This window comes from Lathamus discolor, chromosome 12 (assembly GCF_037157495.1).
Source record: "Lathamus discolor isolate bLatDis1 chromosome 12, bLatDis1.hap1, whole genome shotgun sequence".
In the NCBI taxonomy this organism is placed as follows: domain Eukaryota; kingdom Metazoa; phylum Chordata; class Aves; order Psittaciformes; family Psittacidae; genus Lathamus; species Lathamus discolor.
This window is the reverse complement of record NC_088895.1, coordinates 2246202-2267565: the sequence shown is the minus strand read 5'-3', so window position 1 is coordinate 2267565 and position 21364 is coordinate 2246202. Positions and strand designations below refer to the sequence as shown.

Sequence of the window (21364 nt, the reverse complement as noted above, 5' to 3'; positions counted from 1 at the left end):
CCAGCAAGTCTTATGCTTGAAGGTGGTCAGATTGCCAGCTCTTGGAGATCAGCTCCAGATTCCAGTTGTTTTATACTGCTTCAGCCATTTCCTCCTTCACTGGTAAGGTGGCTGCTGCGTTTTAATTAATTAGCCTACCACAATGGGATTCTGACAGATGATACACTAATTCTACAGCATACCTTCTTCTGAAGATGCAGATATATAATATGAACTCTGCATCAGAATAATTTATTTCCTTGGCAAAGAATGAGACTACCTGCATTCCTTTCTTACTTTCAACAACAAACGCTCTCCCGCTATTGAAATGACTTGGGTGGAGCAGCTCTGCTAACACATTTCAGCCATTTGCTAATGTTTTCTTAATGGTACTATTGGAAGGCAAAATTTTAATCAAGAAGTTTTTGTTACGATTCTTAAAATGCTACTATGAAGACTAGGTCAGAGCAAGTGGAAACAAGAAAAATCTAAATATTGACTTAAATTCTTAAGTTACCTGGCCAGAAAATGCACATCTAAAATTAAGGTCCTAAAAATACGACTGTATTTTCAAAGCGCTTCTTGAAATACAAGCTATGCTGCATGCATTCTGCCAACATAATAATCCCACAAAATCAAATCTTAATTAGAATAAAGAAATAACACAACAGCGATGAGGAAATTCAGGTTAGATATCGGGAAAAAATTCTTTACTGTGAGGGTGGTGAGGCACTGGCACAGATTGGCCAGAGAAGTGGTAAATGCTCCATCCCCGGCAGTGTTCAAGGCCAGGTTGGACAGAACCCCGGGCAAGGGTGAGGCGCCCCTGCCCATGACAGGGGGTTGGAACTGGATGAGCTTTAAGGTCCCTTCCAACCCGATCCATTCTATGAGATTTCTTCCCTCTCACACAGAGATACATATACACCCATGTATTACCATCTCAAATAATCACCTGTACAAAATCTAAAGGTCAGAGGGAAGAGGGACGAAGCAGCAAACAACCTTCATCTTGTAAGTACAGCCAAACACACAGTGTATGTCAGAACCTAATGTCATGTTGGGACAGTTTTAATATTGTATAGGTAAAATGACTGGTATACAATTAGCAAATTAATCACAAAACCATGTCAATAATAAGTATCTAGCATAAGACAGTGTAACATGAGTATGTAACATGAATACACAATTTCATCCAGTTGGAAGCAGGTGACCTTTAAGGTCCTTTCTAACCCAACCCATTCTATGATTGAATGGTAATTCCTGGGTTTATATGTTTTGGCACATATGGAGGGGTTTTATTAATACACGTTCAGGACTGCTGAACTGCTTTGCAAGTGGAAAGTCCAGGAGTGAATTAGGCAGCTTATATGCTGGTTAAGTCTTTACGGTGTATTATACAATCTTATATTCCAAACATAGCTAATACCTACTTCAGGAAACAGTCCAACGAAGTTGCTCAATTTAAAATGGAGATTTTGATTCCATGTTCAGATCAGAAAGCTGAGCTATCACTGGCAGGCTATTTCGTTGGGTAAAGAATCTCTTTGAAGCGGCTCATGAGTTTGGAATGTACAAATGAAGACTGTATCCTAATGCAGCCAGACAAGGAAGTCAGGACATAACTTTAAACAATCATGTGGTTACAATGGCTTCAATGGAATGTGAGATTCTGAAATTATGTGCAGCTCCAGTGTTTTTCAAATAAGAACTTGCAGTAATCAAACTGCAGATAAAGGAGTCAGAGCACTGTTAAATGAGCACACATCATATACAATACTTCTTACATGATGCTGTAACTGAAACGTTGAAAATGTATTTCTCATCTCATTATTAGCCTGGTTCAGGGCACTTCTGCTTTCCACACCACAGATGTCCGCTACTTATGCTCCCAGTGAGAAACTCACCCACAAACCCGTTTCCTCACCATTACTCTCAGTTTATTTTCCTTGTCATTACTCACAAGGCTTACCTCATGATAAGTCAAACCTGTATTAACATGGTTTTATTTGCAAGTAACTAATTTGAAAGAAAAATAACCAAACAGTGGTTAAGTATTCCTTTGCTCTGTGATTTTTACTTTTTAGTATGGTTTCTTTGTTGTACTTGGGGTTTGTTTGGCTGGTTTAGGTAACTTTGAGTTCTAGGGCATTCCAGTATAGTAGGGCCATGGTTGGGATTTTCCAGAACCGACATATATAAAAGTAATTCAGTTCTTCAGATGTACCTTTATAAGGTGTTATACGTAATCCCAGTGGAACTGTTCACATGCAGAATTAACTAGTAGTGAAGTGTTTACCACATATTGATCTGTAAGCAATACCATTTGGCCTAGGAAATTCAAATCAAGTCAAACTGCTGTTAAAGAAAAAATTCTATATAAAAAAAAGCATTTATTCAACTATAAAAGAGCAGCTCTCCATATGCATTTCAGTTTTTCACTAAAAACATCTGAAAATTATTTTCCTCACAAAAAAACCACCCTAGTTAAAAAGAACAGTGGCAACACAGATCTATCTATAGGCGTGTAAAGATGATGTAATGTGGGTGCATATGTTGTAATGGTCCTACAAGCAGAGTGTGGGCAACTGTAGGCATCACTTTTGTACCATTTTTACAGTTTATTTTAGTATGAGGAGCCTTTAAACTAATAAACAAACAAAGCAACAAACCCAAGGGGTTCTTAAAAAGATAATCACATACAGATGTGTCATCTGTATTACGGCAGAAACTTTCATGTAATTTGCTCAGTGCCATTCTTTGCTACATAAAAGAGGCCATCTAGTAGCTAGAAAAGCCATTATCATAGGAATTCCCTTCTACTTCACTGACAACACAGATAAAAGCTTCTCAGATGGGGTCAGGTTTGCATGGTCAGCACAAAAAAAAAAGAAAGTAAAACCAGTTTTCCACTCCCACTTCTCCAGGGAAGGCTGAATATTAGGCTATTAGGTAGGCAGATACATTATTTTACAGCTAGCAAAGCCCTAGGGTAATAAAGAATGAGTGCAACTGCCACAGGCAGCTTTACAGGAAATTGTGTGAAACAATGACAGATGCTCCAGAATTGTTTCAAAACAAAGCAAGGCAGGAAGAGCAGTGTGTCACCTGAGGGCCTGCTCAGGAACTGTACTCTCCAGCATGATGACAGAATCGATGTGCATAAAACCTGTATTCGGAGATGATGCGCACACACAGAGCCATACGAATGCAAAGCTAATTCATTCTGTCCATAACTAAATATTTTAACAAATACGTATTTTAATTGCCATTCTCGAAAACAGATGGAAAAATCTTCCACATTTAACAGAAACTGCTGGAGACTGACAGGAGAAAGTGACAAAATTAAAGCTTTCATATAAAACTTTCCCATAAAAGGCTGAAGTCCTTCAAAAAACACTCAGGCACTTAAAATACTAAATCTCAAAACCTTCAGTTGGATTTAATGTTCTTTACTCACTTCTGAACACGGGCCTTATGTCACTAACTAACTTCAGAGCTGAATTTTGAAAGTAATTGGTTTCTCTAAGTCAGGAAAAGACACCAAGCAGGATCTTCAAGCAACAAATGAAAAACTCCAACTGAAATGAATGTGAAGGAGGTGCCTAAACATGTCTGAAAACCCTACAAGTAGCTACCTGCATGTTAAATCACACTGATGCTATTAACTGCCCCCCAAAACAAGTTCCTCAAGATTTTTAAGTACAATGGAAAATTATCTTACAGACTGCAGCAGAGTAGAAGAGAGAGGAGCCTTTACACAGCTCAGCTGGCAATCTGCTCGCCTTTGGCAGCACGACATTGATCTTCTTATTCTGCAGTGCCATCTGACTGTTTAACAAATAAGGCTGGCTCTCTCTGATCTCCTAGTTGTTTTGTGTGTGTAACTAACCACACCATTTTCTTGCTTAATAGATGTTTACATTTCCAGCATACTTTTGGCTATAAACTGCTTTAATCTATTTGCTTTAATACGTTACCACCACAGTATGCAAAAATTCATTTGCCTGTTTTAGAAAGACTTTTATAAAAAGTAATAATATTTAAAAGCTAATAGTAAAATCACATCCCTAAAGTCAGCTCAGTACTGTTCAAAACAAAGGAGTGGAATTTCAGTAAAGTATATGTCTGCAAAGTGTAAAGACAGGTGGAATCACTGTAACATTGCCAAGTGCGTAAGCACTCAATTCCCATTGTGATTCTAATTGTTTGTTAACATTCATAGAACTATTTTTAAAAGACTCTGGTCCAGATTAGTCCCCCAAATTACAGACTTTGCCACTGAAATATTCCTGAACAAGCTCTGAAATTTTTAAAAACAAGAAATAACTGTATCTCAAAACCTCTTGTAACAGGATGCAGCAAAGAAAGAACAATAGGCTTCAAATATGTTCTGAGTTTCATTTCTTGAGTTTGCCATCAACGAAAGTGTATGCTCAGCTTTATTAAAGCAGTCCGCACCAAAACAGGAGCAGAAAAACAATAATCCAACTCCAAGTAGTAGGCAGATCCTGCAAGTGTGTAAGTAGCATAAAGCATGCTGTCAGAAAGCAGAAAGGTACTAGGAGTCTAAAATAAAGCAATGCTATTTTTAATATTTTGTTGCTGTTGAATGCACTGTACCAGAAATAGATTCTAAACTAAGTATGGAGGTTTGGGGAAGAGTTTCTTGGGCCATCTGTTCTCCAGGAGGGTTGGATTTGTTCTGTAATACCACATAAATGACAAAGCTGCAGTATATGAGGCTGTTCTTAAAAATGAATACATAATCAAAAGAACTTTCATCAAAAACTATGCCAAAACCCAAAGTCAGTCCAGTCTCAAAAGAGCAGTTTACAGTTTTCAACTTGAACAAAACAAGTTCACCAAACTAACACTCTTATTCCCACATCTGTTAGGGCAGTGTATTGTACAAGGACTGACTAGTTTTTTCAACTCAAAATCATCTCCACTCACACAAAGCAATCATTCAAATTTAGAACATTGAATAGATTTTTCTCTTTATACTCTTCAACTAGTCATTTACATTCAAAATGAATCTTCAAAGATCATAAATGCCACAGAAAAGGGAAATGAGAATACAGCTGAAAGTACCAGTGTTTGTGTGGCATGACTGAACATTAACCTCTCCGCAAGAATAGTGGCCTTAAGAAAAATTAAGCACAACAGAAAATCCTACTATTTATTACTTAAAGCTATACTGCTTTGTGGCATTCACTAGAATAGAAGAGAGATTTAGTCCCATTAACAGTATTAGTGTTATGGCCTGTAAATAAAATCGTGATACCCAGGGAGGGGGAATGGGTAATTACAGCCACTGGAGAACAGAATTTCTCAATCAACAGTTTCACAGTATTTAATTCCTTCATTTAAAAGATTCTTTTCTATGGTGATGGTGACTTCTACCTGGAAGATATTTATTTATTGTTTTTTATGATTAATAAAGATCTGGCAGGTTTGGATTAAACTGTATTAAACAGGTCTGTGGGGGTAGTTTATACGTTGTTCCAGCTTAGTTTAATTAGTTCTTTTAGTTTTCTCATTTATACAAACACTACAACTACTTAAGTACCTCTCCTGAGATCACTCAGCCTCCTTCGATTTCTTCCAGTGTTGAGACAGTCCTTGAATAAAACTTCGCATTAAGAAGAAGTATCACCAATATTAAGTCTAAATAATGACATTCAGAGGAAGAGGGTGAAAAGCACGATAGCAAATTCTGCTACTTCTGTGATACTGAAAACACATGAAAACCAGAATTCAAGGCAAAGAAATGCAGTGCAACTTCACAAAAGTTAGTGACTAGATGAGGGGAAAAACCCAAGCAACAAAACCCGCAAATGAAATTCAATATGGATAAACATACAGAAAAGGTGCAGGAGGATAAAGAAAAACCAAACAAATCATACTTGTTGATTAGGAATTCCAGCTTTGAACAAGACATTACTGGCCAGGAAAGAAGTTCTAGAAACTATAGTTAGCATTTTTACAGAGGTACAAAGGTTCAGAAATAACAAAAAAAGAAATCCCAAACAGAAACCACAGCAATGTTCAGAATTCGGAAAGGGATAAAGAACAAAAGATATGATTGCAACAGCCTAGAAACACATGAAGTATTTGTATATAACCAGGTGCTATTCTGAATCTCCTCCATATCAAGCAAGGATGGTAGATGGAAGAGAGGCACAAGGAGGTAAAGAGAAAGGGAAGAAATATGGAATGGTTTCCATACAGAGAACAGCTAAAGACTTAAGGAGTCTTCATTGTGAATGAGATGAGCCGAACAGTGAGAGAGCAGATGTGTGCTAAACCCAAAAGGAACGAGGCAAAAAAGGATATAGACAGTTACATTCCCTCCTTCATACAGGAAGTAAAAGACCTACCAGTACACTAATGAATGAAAAATTAAAACAAAAGCCTCAGACTTTTTTCCACCCACTGCATAGATGAGCTATGGTATTAATTACCAACAAGCATTTGTGCATGCTAAAATTCAGTGTGGGTTCAAACTCAATTAAACTCACAAAAGAAAAATTCATCAACAGTTGTTAAACACAAAAATATGTCAAGTCGCATTGCCAAACTCAGCAGGAAGCTGACCAAGTGTACAGAAAAATAACTGTGTTCTTGGCATGACCTTAGCGCCTTCCCAAAGCTGCTCCACTTTTGACCACTTCTGAAAACAATTTTTAAGTTAAAAGGGATTATTTAAGAGGAGTATCTGGATATATTTCTTTTGAAAAACTAGAAGCACATACTAGCAGACAGCTTCCTGCAACATCCACAATGACTACGCTACACTGCTTTTTATCTTACTTGGTTAAATGCCGTATCTGTCTCACGGCTGTGTCCAGAGCAGACAGGATCTGAAACTCTTCAGGCAACATTTTCCCTCCTTTCTAAATAATTTTTTTTTCTACGAACTGGGTGGTACAATAAATAATTCCACTGTATGCCTCTGTGCTAAGGAACTGCTCTTCAAAACATCAGATCATCACGTGGCTTAAACAACACTGTGTGCACACACGCAATGTTTCTGTGTAGTCTGAAGACTAGTTAAAAGGTAATTTCATACATTAGACACCCAATTCCACACATTAGACTGTTGGATCCTTCAAAAAGGAAAGAAAGATATTTCATGTTCTTCCTTCAGATCAACAGATGGAAATTATGTAATTAAAGGTACTGACATCATCCTGCAAAACACACTTGCAGCCCCCATGCTGCTAACAACTGGTAGTATGGCGAGATTAAAGAAAGAGGAGATCCTCCAAAGAGGCTTGCTTTCCTCACAGATGACAGAAAATTCCCTTCTCTAGTCGGAAATTCGCTCTACCCCTGAATAATCATCTTGTCCTTCTAAGATTCTTCTCCTTACAGTCCTGTCCAGGCCGCAGCCAGAGTGGCCTTTGGGAAACTGACACGTTAATCTTATGAATCATGAGACCATATTTTGGAAGTTCTTGAATGATTCACATGGCTACCGACAAGGTGATGGCTTCCATTTCTCATGGAATGTCTCCCTGTCCCCCCATCCCTGCCCCAGGGAGGGAATTCCAAAAGAAAAACTGTCACTATGAGAGACTGATAGAAAATCAGGGGAGAACAACTGCTGTGCATACAAATTTCAATTTTCCCAATTATTCTGGCATCTAGTAATGCATTGCTGACTTAAAGATGACAATCGTGACACAAGATACCCGAAGGAAACTGCCTTTCAATCCAGATCTGGACTGGTTCTCAGAAATCCACAGAAAACTTGAACAATAAGCCAAGAAGAAAGTGTGGAGAAAAAAGAGAGAAGTCTACTCAGGTGGGAAGAATACCTTGAAAGTCACAGACAGAAGAGGTTCACAAAGATACCATTAAATCCAGTGATGCATGAGGAATGACTGGGATTTTTTCTTACAGACCACCAAGGATCAAAGCCTTGGCCACAGGAGTGATTCGAGATCAGAGTACACTTCACCTGCAACTCCCTGGGGAGAGGAACCCTGATCAAAAAACTGACTGAAGCAGTGCCACACAAATCCTTTGTGATGGCTATAAGCTAATCCAAAAGGAGCACTATAAATCCTGAAGGAGAGTATCCACATCCAAGTATTGCAATGACAAACCTGCAGAGGTGTAATTACAGCACAGCAGCATGGACCGCGCATTTTACCACAGGGGAAAGCCATGATCCATCATTCCCTCTTGCAATGACAAAACGTCATGTCAGTAGATGGCAGTATGTAGCATATTATTGGGAGAGAAGATGAGTTTGTCCATACTTGGAGATGAGCTGGTGCTGAGCACCTGGAAAACAGGTTTACTCCTTAGTAATTAATCAGTTTTGTTGTCAGGGTAAAGTCTAGAGGGACTAAATTCAGTCTCATTTATCACAAGCATTTTTATTATTTACTGATTTTTCAGAAAGAAAACATAAAGAGAATATGTGCAATGATCAGTGTGAAAGAGATGACTGCCTACATTGTAAGCCAGAAGCAAGAGTGCTATACGAGTGGATATATCCAACCTGAAGGGAATCTACTCAGCTCAGACCCAAACACAGCAAGTGGCTCCAGTTCTCTTTTTTAGAATTTGACCCAGTGTTTGCTCACCTGTCCAGGATTTCTCAACTTCTCAAGTGCATAAAGTCACTTCTCTGTCAAACCAGGAACGCTTGAAAGCTGCCCAGCACTTGTGATTGAGAAATGACCTGCTCCACATGTGCTTTTCACCCTGCCTCCAGCTTAGACCACATCCTGCCTCATTCAAGGAAAAAGCTAGACCTTTTCGAACACAAGATTTTTCAAAGATGTAAAGTCACAGAATCACATCCTAGTTTGGGTTGGAAGAGACCTTTAAAGCTCATCCAGGTCCAAGCCCTGCCACAGGCAGGGACACCTACCACTGGAGCAGCTTGCTCCAAGCCCCTGTGTCCAACCTGGCATTGAACACTGCCAGCGATGGGGCAGCCACAGCTTCTCTGGGCAACCTGTGCCAGTGCCTCACAACCAGTCACCAGTCAATACTTCTTGCTACAATACAGGGAAAGCACCCAAGAATGAAAAACGGTGGCTTCTTAACACACTTTAATAATCAAACTCTATGCAGTTTTTATCACCAAGCATAACTGGTCTAACTGCAGCTCCTCCCATTATAGACAGGTTTGAAAACAAGTATTACTGAGCTCAGAACAGAGCTCAGTTACAATGATTATGTCAGAGAAAAGAAAAAACCCTCAGAAGCAAACAGAAGGGATTAAGGTGAACAGAAGTACCCCAAAAAACTCAGCACATATTACACTTTTGTACTTTCAAAGTGGACTGGAGCCACACTTTAGAACTTGCTCTGCTTTACTCAGTTGCCATGTAAATCAAAGCTCAGAGATCCACTCTGTAATTACCGTACAACACCAGATTGGTCCTCAGCAGTGATCATGAAAAGGATGGCCTACAGCTCACTACATCATTATTAAAAGAAAGAACATAGGCTTACCTTATTAGTCCTACACAGAAGAAATGGGTTATATGGCATTATTTCCATCATATAGGTTATATAAACTGCTCAAGTTTGCTATCTTCTAAACTAGTAGTAAATTAATACCAAAGACAAGCTTCTTTAAAACTGTTTTTATACTAAATCTGAAAATTTAATAAGCCAAAACACTTAAAAGCATTCACAAGACTAATTCAGTTTTCTCTTCAACTTTATACATGGCTCCAGCCAATTATATTTTAATAGTAAGCATTTCCATAACTTGTTTGATACATTACTCACAGAACACTCCGTTTATATCATCACATCATCTGATGATTTCTTAAACAAGAACCTGATTGCACAATGCCTAACGGATAGTGTGGGATTGCACAAAGATTACAGTATTTTGCAATGCTTTAAAGTACTTGTTCTATAGACTACCAAGTTGCACAGAACTGTCCTGGCACACTCCTGCAGCTCACATTCCAGAGAACTCACTACGGTATGTGCAAGCCAATCTGATTGAGAGGAAGATAAAGATGGGGAAAGAAGGGGAAAGAAGGAGACAGAAAGGAGGAAAGAGTCTGAATTGTGATTTCTGTCAGTTAAAATTAACATTAATGCTTGAAAAGTTGTGATAGCAGACAGATAAACCAGAATGAAATGGTTCCATACTGGCTAAAACGGGAAAAAAACCCACAGCCCAACAATCAAACACTGCAGCACAATTCCATTTTAGTCTGAGTCTTCAGGTAATAAGGGTTAGCAAAACTTTTTAAAGTGAACATAAGTCTTGGAAAACAGACTTGCAGAAGCAATAACCCAGATAACTCTGCTCTGAGAGTTGCATTTCAAGATGAAGTTATTTTAAAAAGGTATAAAAGTGTCAGGAAAATAAATGAAAAAGGTATTACTGTTGACTGAAATTAATTGGAATTGCTTTTAACTGAAGTTTTCTATTTTTGGAGAAGGATTGAAGATATTTTTGGCTTTAGGCATCAATTTTATCTGGGAATATGAGGAAGTGCACTTACTTTTGAGCCGCACTGAAAACAAATCCTACAGTGCCACTGTTTCTGCAGAACTCAGAAGGCTCCACACTGCCTACAAGGATTTCACATCTGTTTAAGCACAAAACCCAGGCTGATTTTCAGAAATTCAAGAAAGCTGCTGTCTCATTTATGGCTCTTGCAGTTCAATAAGCAGAGCTATAGCTGCAACTACAATTACAGTTGCAATGTAAGTATTCAAATCTAAGGTCCTCTAAATATCTACAAAAGCCCTCAAGTCAATTCATTCCTGATACAGTAAGTGACAACACTTGTGTTTGGCAGACAGTGCAACTGGGAGTCCTGACAAATCTAATTAACAGCACATCAGGGCACTTAGTTTATCCTTTATATACAGTGCCAATGGTGAGCGTATAATGAGAAAAGGAGCTTAAACATTAGCAGGACTTCACTAATTGGTCACCAAGTCCTGATTAAAGCAGGCTTCCTATGTAATTATTGGAGTTCAAGTGCATGACACAAGTGTATCCAAAACCACTTAATGAAGATACTAACTCACTTCTGAACACGGAAATAAAAATAAGGCACAAAGAAAATAAATGGACAATAGAAATACACAACTCTGATGTTCTTGAGCTATTTGCCACCTGTGTAACCCCAGTTCAAAATATTTCAACTGTTTAAACAGTTACAGAACTCTAAAAAAGTCATGTCTGAAATGAGATTAAATAATGCAAACATTTTGAATATATGGAGAAATTCCAGTGACCTTAGGCATACAAATATTTGTATATAAAATAAATGTTGTCAGCAAATAGTAACTGCAAGAGAAGGTTTTACGAAGTCCTAAGTTAAAGATGACAAGAGCAGCTTCATGTATTTGTTCATCTACATTCATTAAATCAGTAAAAAGATCCTTACTTCAAAATAATGGCAATAACTGATTTGCATTATAAACTGGAATCCACAACAATATATGTCCTTATATCCCCCAAAATGGGGAAGGAGGAGACCTGAATGTGTAACTGGCTGCACATGGAGATACACATATACCAATACATATCCCCTATATCCTGGCTTCCCCAAATTCCTACGAGGAAATGGCAGTTATACACATACACTGAAAATAGACGGCTTCAGAGTATTTCAGAAGTAAAAAGGCAATGCAAAGTCTCAGGCTCCTCAGAAATAACAAACTCGTGAAAGCTTTGTGAAGCTCTGTGACAGCACCTTGTGTATTTCTACTGGCTCAAGTACAGAACAGGAATAGTGCTTTAAAAGGCAGTGGACAGATGGTCTTTTTCTTTCCAGAGACAGAAAGGGATAAGAATTCTAACAATTCACTTCAAACTGGAAGATGTTGGTCAGTAGTTTCTGTGTGGAAGCTCACCAGGAGCCAAATAACACCCCTTCACAAGATTCTGCCATGCCAGTTCTGCTGCATACCCTCCTACTCACACCATCCTGCCCAGCTTTTGAAATTTCAGCATGACATGAGGGACCCACCATCTACACTGTGGCTGCCAGAGACCCACAGGCATTCCAAAATACAGTGCAAATACTACAAGGCACTGCAGCAGCAGGAGCCCCATTTTGAGATAATGCTGCATCCATAGAGAGAGGTCACTGTGATAACAGAACTCCTGCTACCAAAACAAAGGTATACTTTCAAAGAAGGAATTTAAAACTCATGTCTACCAACAAAAGTATCAGAGGACAGAACAACTAACAGGACATCTACCAACATCCCTTATGGTTTATCTTAGCTGTCTGGCTCAGTTCCATGCACTCAGCAAACAGCTGTGTAAGATACTCAACAGCATCACTGAATTAGCTCAAGTGGGTATATGCAGCACACTAGAATTACTGCTCCAGTGACATCCCAGCGATGACCCCACACAGGGAGCCCTTCTGTTGTGCTCAGGACATTAGCTTGATTGGCAAGGGTCAAGGAATCTGAAGAATCAGTGCCTGGGGTTGCTTTGCCACTGTCTTTTTAACACTCTTGCTCCCGAAAAGGAAGATGAAAAGGTTGGGTCATTATCAGGAAGAAAGCAGTCTTCAGTGGTAGCCATTTCCTGCTTCACTTAGTGAAGGACAGCCAAAAAAATTAACAGCCGTAGCTACACACCATAATGTAAAGCTGTGCAGAAATAATGCAAACTGGGTCATACATTTAATATAGTCAATGAAAATTTTACAGCTCTGTGAGAATTCTTATCATCTTTTAGAAAATACTGACATCAAACCACTGAATATAGAACACTCCTTAATTCACAGCTTATCTAAAAAGTTACTTTGGTAATGAAGCACGTGAACATTAAGACCTTCAACCCAAAACACTGTTTTCCTGCACAGTATGCTAACATTTTCAATCAAGAATTTTACATACAAGATTCTTGGAATATGACAAAGTGACCCAAGACCACCGGCAGCACATATCCACCATAGATAATAATAATCAAAATAGTAGTGCTTGAATAGCATTTTTGCAAATCGTCTTAATTATATCCTTAAATAAACCCGAAGTTATTAATGTTTTACTGTCTTCTGTCTATAAAACAAAAATAATTATATTTATTAGCCATATTAATATACTTGAATATAATTATGCTACTTGAAACATTCATTAATATAAGTATATAGATAACAATGATTCCAGCTTTCGCTGAAACAAGCATGTGAAAACACTTACTTTATAATCTCTGTTTTGTATCTATTCCTTCTGCTAAAACATGGATGGGGACCCAATCCATTGGGTGCTGCACCCAGTATGTCAGAATAGGAGAGAATTTAGCCAGCTTCAGCACAAACCAGATTACCAATTTAAAAGAAAAAGCCCAACACCACAAAAATTACCCCCAAAAAAGCAAACACCCAAAGTCCAACCAACCACAGCTATAATACACTAGATCTGGGTATGATTGCACTGAAACCATTAAGTAAGACTGAGAAGAAACTCAGAAAAGACGAGTATGACGTTATAGAATTTACACCTCAAAAATAGGAAAATATTTGCCTGGGAACTAAGCCTCTTAAACTGTAGTAGAAAAGCTTATTTTTACAGGGGTAGGAATAATTGTTGAAAAATACACTGTGTATTTCTTATTACTCAGTATTTCTGTCACATTTATTTTGACAAGTCAGGAATAAGCACACATTATTTAAAATTAAATCAGATGGATTTTTATTATTTCCCTTCCTAGTCATTCCTCATTTATGATGGTTAGTTGGCAACACTGCACATGCATAATACTACCAATGTCCCAATTTCAAACTCATACAATCATGTTATTGAATTTTTAAAAACATGGTTAAAATATAAGTACACAAACATGCAGAATTAAAAAAATCATAGGGCTTATTTTTCTCAAATTCCAGAAAATAAAACCCTCCAGTTTTAAACTCAGACATTGCACCATCTATCAGTTACCATTTCTGAGCTCAGGAAGCCAAATCTTATTAAATAGATCACTTAAACTTGTTTTACCACCAAGCTCCCACTGAATTATGTCATCATGTAATGAAACTCCCCACTACCATTTGCCAGAAGACATTATCCATGTAACAGCATGTGTCAGGACCAAACCACCCATCACATTCAGACAAGGTGCTCCAGCCTCCGACAAGGCGCTAGTTCCACAACTTCCCAATTTCTCCTGGCACAGCACTGCAGTTCTTCTCTAGAGCTCACCCAATTCCATCTTTCCCTACAAAGATACTGACAGACCAGAGCTCCTAACATGCAGAAAGGGAATGCAGCTTGCAATGTTGCTTGCAACAATGCTGAATGTCAATTTTGGTATCTTGATCCGGACATTCATTGGCTAAGTCCTATGACTACTCCCAAAGAACTGAATTAATTATAATTTCCAGGTTCTCAAAGAGGAAGCAGTGCTTGAAATGTCCACATCTTCAGGTTTTGATGGCTCCGATTAATGCCCAATTTTGACGCTTGTGAAGAAATGACCACAGCTATTGAGCAAACCTGGGTATGGATGTACTGACTGACCTCTTTAACAGCAGCAAAAGCTGAGGGATGAGATCTGAGGGGGGAAGTGTTGACATGTGAATCCTCACAATACCGTACTTACCAAAATACATACAGCCCATGCATTCACAACTCAGAAATTTCTATATTCTATCTGCATCATACAAGGTTATCATCAACTGTCTTATGGGACAGCAGTAAACAGAAATCTGTTTGGAAACTGCAATTAAAGAACACTTATTTCACTGCAGCCTAACTGCAGTTCCACTCTTCCATCTGCACTGTTTCAAGTGCACAGAGGGTAACGTGGCTATCTAGACACCAATCCTAGCAATCTGTCTTCTCAGCTAGTAACAAAAATATATCTATTGCAAAATATTTCACTGCTGGAACATTTTTTCCTCTTAAGAATAAAAATACTCTAGCAGACTTCCAGAAGCAGAGATGACCCATCAGTTATTTAATCTACAAACCATTTTTTTTACATGTTCTTTATATTTAAGCAAATTAAAGACAGCTTAACTTATGTTCAGTTGGCCATATACATCCAAACAAAGTGATTTTCTCCCCCCAGCTTCCTCCTACATGCCAAGAAAACAATCACTAAAATAATTAGCAAAGTTGCTGGCATATGATGGCCATACAGTAAGGTGTTCAGCATTTTATGGTGGTGCTTTCTGAAACTAAAAAATCCATGTGTAAAACTTGGAAATTGATTCTGAACAAGACTGTGAAGAATTTTCGCTGCACTGTGGAAGATCCTATCGATGCCCTTTATCAAATTCTATACACTGCTAATGCACAAATCTCCTTTAGGAAGTTGTGTAGATGAAAAAGTCAGTTTGCCATTTCCAGCAGCAGTATTGAAATCTATTTTAGACACACACTGCTGTACAATGGACAATAAACCACGAAGAATTATTTAGTAAGTGACACATAATATTAAAGACACTGAGGAAAGAAAACCCACAAGTTCTGTGCTAAATTTCTCGTCAAAAGCATCTGGTTCACGCTGTAAGCAAAACAAAACAGCACACGCATCTGTCTAACTCCCTCTGCTGCTCCCTCACTCCTCCCTGAAGGACCTGGAAAGCTCTTCTTGCATAGTGCTCCTAATACTGCCTCGGAAGGTCATCCAGTGTTCTCAGGCCTTCTTTTCACACCTCAGCAGTAACTAGGTCACGGCCGCTGCCATGCTCCACTTCATCTTTGACTTCATTCTAAAAATCACAGACCTCCCTGCCCTTCTCCTTTAATGCCATTCACAAAACTCACAGGCCATGAATGAACTTACACCTTGAAAGCCAGCCACGTGAGCTTTCACTCCTTTCCTGTTTACTTATGCACAGTCCAAGACTTTTCAGTATATTCCTGAAACAAAGTTAGTAACTCCAGACACTGGAAGTTTGAGGTGACTTAACTTTGCCACAAGTATCAAAGCAGGATTTATAACTATTTGTGTTTCCTTGCCACAATACCACGTGCTCGGTTTTTCCTCCACTGAAGGAGGATATATATCTATATAATCTATCGATCGATCTATCCATATCTTTCCCCACTCAAGGAGAGCAGTCCCAGACTTGAACCTAATCACTGTACATACATGCAACTTATTTGTGGGATTTTACACATTAACATGGGTTTAGCTACTATTTTTAAAAACAGCACTGGTTTTGGTTATGAAGGCATTGCCCACAGTGCTATAATAGCTAAACACTCCCAGCTGGCCTCTTCTTCCTGCAACTACTCCTTATTGCTTTATCCACAGCTTAGAGCAAGAGTTTCACAAAGAATTTATATGGCATTAATGTTAATAATTTCATTTATGTAAAGATACCTTTTTGTGCTATACTGAGAAAGCAAGCTTAAAAGATTAAAGAAAAATGTCTGGAGAAATAAGTCCCCAAAGCCTCCTACTATTGCTGCTACGATCTGCAGCTGACTCTACTGTCAACTTGTGCAGTCTCTACCGCCAGCTTTCAGTAAGATTAGTTAAATCCAGTGATATATTTACAGCAGAAAAACTAGCAACCTGACAAAACCCACAAAACCTATCTCAAACTATGTCATAGTTGTTATTGCTAAATAAATGGTTTTAAAATGGTGTATATCCATAGGATTTATAGTGACAATTACTTTACTAAAAACCAAAAAAAGTAAAAAAAAAAAAAACCCCAAATAACCCCAAACACAAGCTAACAACCCCCACAAACCACCAATAAACATTATCTTCTTTAAATCAAGAGTCTACCCTTCAACCCTAAAATTCTCAATAAAGACCTCAGTTTTATATACAGGAATACTTCAAATACAATTTCAGTTAAAGACTAATTCATTTATTACATCTTCCAGACCAGATATGTTTGTGCATACTGTACATATATTTACGAATGTAATTATCCCCCGCAGACGGTACAACTGACTTGATGTTACACACACCGAGAACTAAGAACAGAACCTACAAATCTGCGAGAATTCCACCAGTGAATGCTGCTGGTTTTGACAGACACCATCTACTGTATCAGATAATCCACTTCTTAAATTGATACCCACCAGGAACAGACATGAGACTCACAAACACATTTAATCTGAGCACTAAGGCTGCAGTGAAATTGATAAAACAAATAGCTTTTGCTGAAAGGAGCTGTCTCCCTTTTCCAGAAGCTGGAAAAGGCACCGTTTCTTATTGTCACTTCAAGGAATTCATCTTTCAGAAAATTCAACTAGATCTTGGCATGATCAGAAAAGCAGCAGAGGAAACACACAGGGGGGAGGTGGTTATGTATACCTCGGATAGAGAAAGGTATGGAGAAACTTGGATCTTCCATTGGTTTCTTGCCGTTAAATAGATGTGAAATCAAAGGTTACACATACATAGTGTAAGTCTACTTGGCCACAAAGAGTTAAGTAGTGAAAAAAAGAGATCTCCCCATGCTGAGTTAATGCTTTTTGGTTTTAGAAAGTAGACAAATCCGTGTTTGATTACTGCATTCTCTCTTTAAAATAAGTGCTGTTTAGAAGTACCTGCTTAACACTAAGTCTGAAGTGTTGAACTGTTTGTAGCATTACCCTGTAACAGAGGAAAGACATCTCTGCTCTAAGACAATGCAGTGAGATAAAGAGATGAAAAGGATAATGCATATATGACCTACAGAATGATTTCTACCAGCACCTGATTTCTACCAGCACCTAATGCTGCCATGACACATACCACTGTGACTGCAGCTATGCTGGATGAAGAAGTTGCCACCCCACTTCATCTCCACTTGCTCATTACCTTCAAATCTTCCAGCCTAACTGCATGTTTAGTCACTTCCTAACCCAGTTCTGTCAAAATGATTCCCACTAGAAAATCTGTGTTTCAGCTTAACTCAGATTATTTTTGACAGAACTTGCTTAGCGGATGACTATAAATGCAAGTACCAGAAGATGTGAGAACACTGTAACCTTTAGAGCTAGGAGAGGAAATAGCAATGAGCAAGTGGAGACTAGCTAGCCCTTTTCCGTGGTGATCCTGCTGCAAAAGAAGCGCATTAATCAGACACAAAGGTCTGATTTGACAGCCTGACTAATGAGTACAGGCTGTGTATCAAGGCCGGCATCTTTAAAGGAAATAAATAAGTAAATCTATACACCAGTTATTTTACTGCTTAAATGTCAGGTTGGGGTTAAAGTGTCCAGAAATTCAAATAATTTGTTATAACTACCTGGAATTCTGGTGTATAATGACAGAAACAGGCTGATAGTATTCAAAAGATATAAAAAAAGATGTGGTATTCCTGTGGAGTTATGGAATAAATACCAACCTCACCTTATTATCGTAAATCATCATAATAAGACCAGAAATAATTAGTAAATTGTTTTCTAGGTTTTACTGATGTGCAAAAATATTGTGTGTGATTTTACTTGTTACATGGTAAAAGTGGAAAAACTGCCACCAAGATGCAGCATCAAGTTACCATCATGTACTAACACTGACAGGAACAGTAGTTGATACAGAGATCCCCTTACCTTTTATTAACAGGCTTCTCATCCTTGTCATAGGGTCTTATGAACCATTTTCCAATTCTCACAAAGTTTTTATCCATCAAGCACCTAAAAAATATTTACAACAACAGTTACTAGTTACATCTTTGGGTGTAATTAAAAGCAGTCTTTGAAGACAGTACATCCAAGGGATTAAGCAGTTGAATTTCCATCATATTGAAATCAGCTTTGTGGCTTTTGGGTTCCATGTAACTTTGCCACTTTCTGTTTTCCCACACTAGTCATAGAGAATCACTGACCAATCCTGTGAGGCTGTCCCTGATGCTGATCATCACAGTTGCGTTTTTCCCTGTGTCTCTGACCGAATCTTTTCTGCTCCATGCTACTCTTTCTGCTGAATGATCCATCATCCTGTTCTTCGTGAACAAAGACAAACCATAGAATGAATTCCTTTCTATATACAGTGTTTCTCTCAGAATTCATGATAAAAATATGCATTCCTGTATTTTTGGTATGGAATACTATAGTAGATGAATGACAGGAAATTGTATTAAGCAATTATTAACAATGAACTATTTTCTTTCACATGACCCACAGCATGATCTCAGGTGTTAAAACTTCCATAATCACCATTTCTTCTCTTGGAAAACTTCACTCCAACAAAATCCTCCCACACAACTAAATTTAGAGCAGTAAGCTACCCATTTTCTGTGGTCCCTTCAGAAAAGCACAATTTCTTTACAGAAACTGTATATTCCGCAGCTTTAAAAGAAAAAGCCTAACAGTGAGGATGCAAAGCGATCAATAACCAATTTAGGCTGACAAGTTAAGGAGCGCTGGATGCCTCTCTAAGTCCACCTGTAGAGATGAATCACACTAGCCATATGCCAACATGATTTAAATATGCTTCGTACATTAAACATGCAGTAGAACATGCTGCCTAAGGGAAGCCTTGTGTGGGATGGTTTAGTGTGAGGTGTCCCTGTCCATGGCAGGGGGGTTGGAACTGGATGATCTTGAGGTCCTTTCCAACCCTAACTATTCTATGATTCTATGATTCTATGATTACATACACAAATTTATTACGAAGGAATATTTTTCAGCAAGGTAAATACTATGTTTCCAAAATTCTGAAAAACTGGTCCTTTGTTGCTAGTGGCTTATTTACAATTATGAGCAATAGATGAGCTTCGCCTATACAGGTCTAATCAGCATTTCTTTATTCGGATAAAGAACTACTCCATTCTTCAAAGTTTTCCAATGGTTTATTTCTATAGCAGTTGCTAGAGAGTAGTCAAAACAAAACAAGATGAAAAATCACATGAAACCTTCTGGGAAAGTGCATTCTGCAAGGTTTAGAAAAACTGTCTGATCTATACTTCAAAAGCATACCTAGAAGATAGATAGGAAGTGGACAACATAGACCCTCATATGCTCCTAATTCTTCTGTATAAACTTGGCAGGGTTTTCCGAAGTCAAAGCTAGGCTGGAGAAAATTCTAAGAGCACTTTCTCAATTAAAGCAAAAAACCCCCATCCAGCTCAGCTGAATATCCCAGGATCTTAAACTGAGTATGAAAGCTAAACCGGCAGAGAGCTAAAGACGCTGCTCTTGTGCTGGTGGGAAAACAAGAAGTATGCTTCAGCAACTGCTTCCCTAGGAAATACTTGCTATCAGAGAAAGTCTGTCAGTGTCAGCGCACTTTATACAAACAAAAGGAAGCCTGTGAAGTTTGTATCAGATCCCTAAAGAAAATAATCCATTCTAGTAATGAATGCAATCAACTCTCCTCCATCACACACACACACACAGACCCTTTGCAGCGCCGCATGGTTACGTCTCACTATGGCAGGTTTAACTGCCTCAAACTAATGCTGCTTTCCCAGGAAAAAATGGGTAAGCTCGGCCTTAAAAATCAGCCAACCCTCACATGCTAAACTAAACCACAGGTTACCTAAGTGTAATGCCTATGAAGCTGGAAACACGACTGCAGAAGCATGGATCTCAAGGATTCGGCCGGGTGAACAATTCATGACTGTATGGCATTATTTTTGCTCTGTCAGCACTCAATGGTAACTTGTCCCGAAGAGAAAGCTGGACAATGAACTTGAAAAAAGGTCACAAAAGCCCAAATGAGCACACGCTTAAAAGCGGCTATTTAGCCCTGTGAAATAAGGACATAAAATCCTCTGAGCTCCACGGCTCGGATCTCCGGTTCAAGCCCAGTGCCATGCTCTGCGCGGGCAGCACAGGAAAGCTGTTAAAGCACTTCCCTGCCACAACCCCTCACACTTCTGTTCTTTCTAGGGAAAAAACCACCTGATAAAGGCACAGTAATGAGTATGAAATAACACCATAATATTTTGAGACTTATTTGCTCAGAATTTCTAACATTTTCTATATTGAAAATCAACCTAAACTTCTGATCACTGATTTGGGTACTGGGTAAAAACCAGAACAATAAATACCCTTTTTCGGCCTTCCCGGGGATAACTTCAACCCAGCACCTCTCCTCCCCTCTCCCTGGTCACAGCTCCTCTGCCTTCACTCACTGCGGTGATGCGGAGGAGGAGGAGGTGTGGGGTCACCTCCACCACAGCTCTTCCGGCCGCCATTGCCTTTCGGCCACAGCAGCTCTTTCTTCGTGCTCTCCCTCCCTCAAGCACGGCTCCTCCGCCCGGCCGGAGAGGGGCTGCGTGGCGGAGCCGGCTGGAGCCGGTTCCAACCGGCCCGAGGCAGCGGGCGGCCTCCTGCCTCCCGTCCCTCGTGAGGGCAGCGGGCGCTGTGTGTGCCGAGCTCCACACAGCCATGGCTGGTCACAGGGGCACCGGGGGGGCCCGGGGGGCGGGAGGACAGAACCTGCCCTTCACTAGCAACAAACAAAAATACAGCTATAAAAAGGAATCATTTTAAAAAGAAAATTAATAACAAT

General features: G+C 39.0%; 1 protein-coding gene across 2 annotated transcripts in view; it reads right to left on the bottom strand.

Moving 5' to 3' along the window:
• Nucleotides 1-21364, bottom strand: part of MED13L (mediator complex subunit 13L) — a 185383-nt gene that overhangs the window by 74009 nt on the left and 90010 nt on the right. For both annotated transcript variants that reach the window (XM_065692177.1, XM_065692178.1), the window contains exon 4: nt 18457-18540. In XM_065692177.1, coding sequence (XP_065548249.1) covers nt 18457-18540 — 84 coding nt within the window. The remainder of the gene's footprint in view (nt 1-18456; nt 18541-21364) is intronic.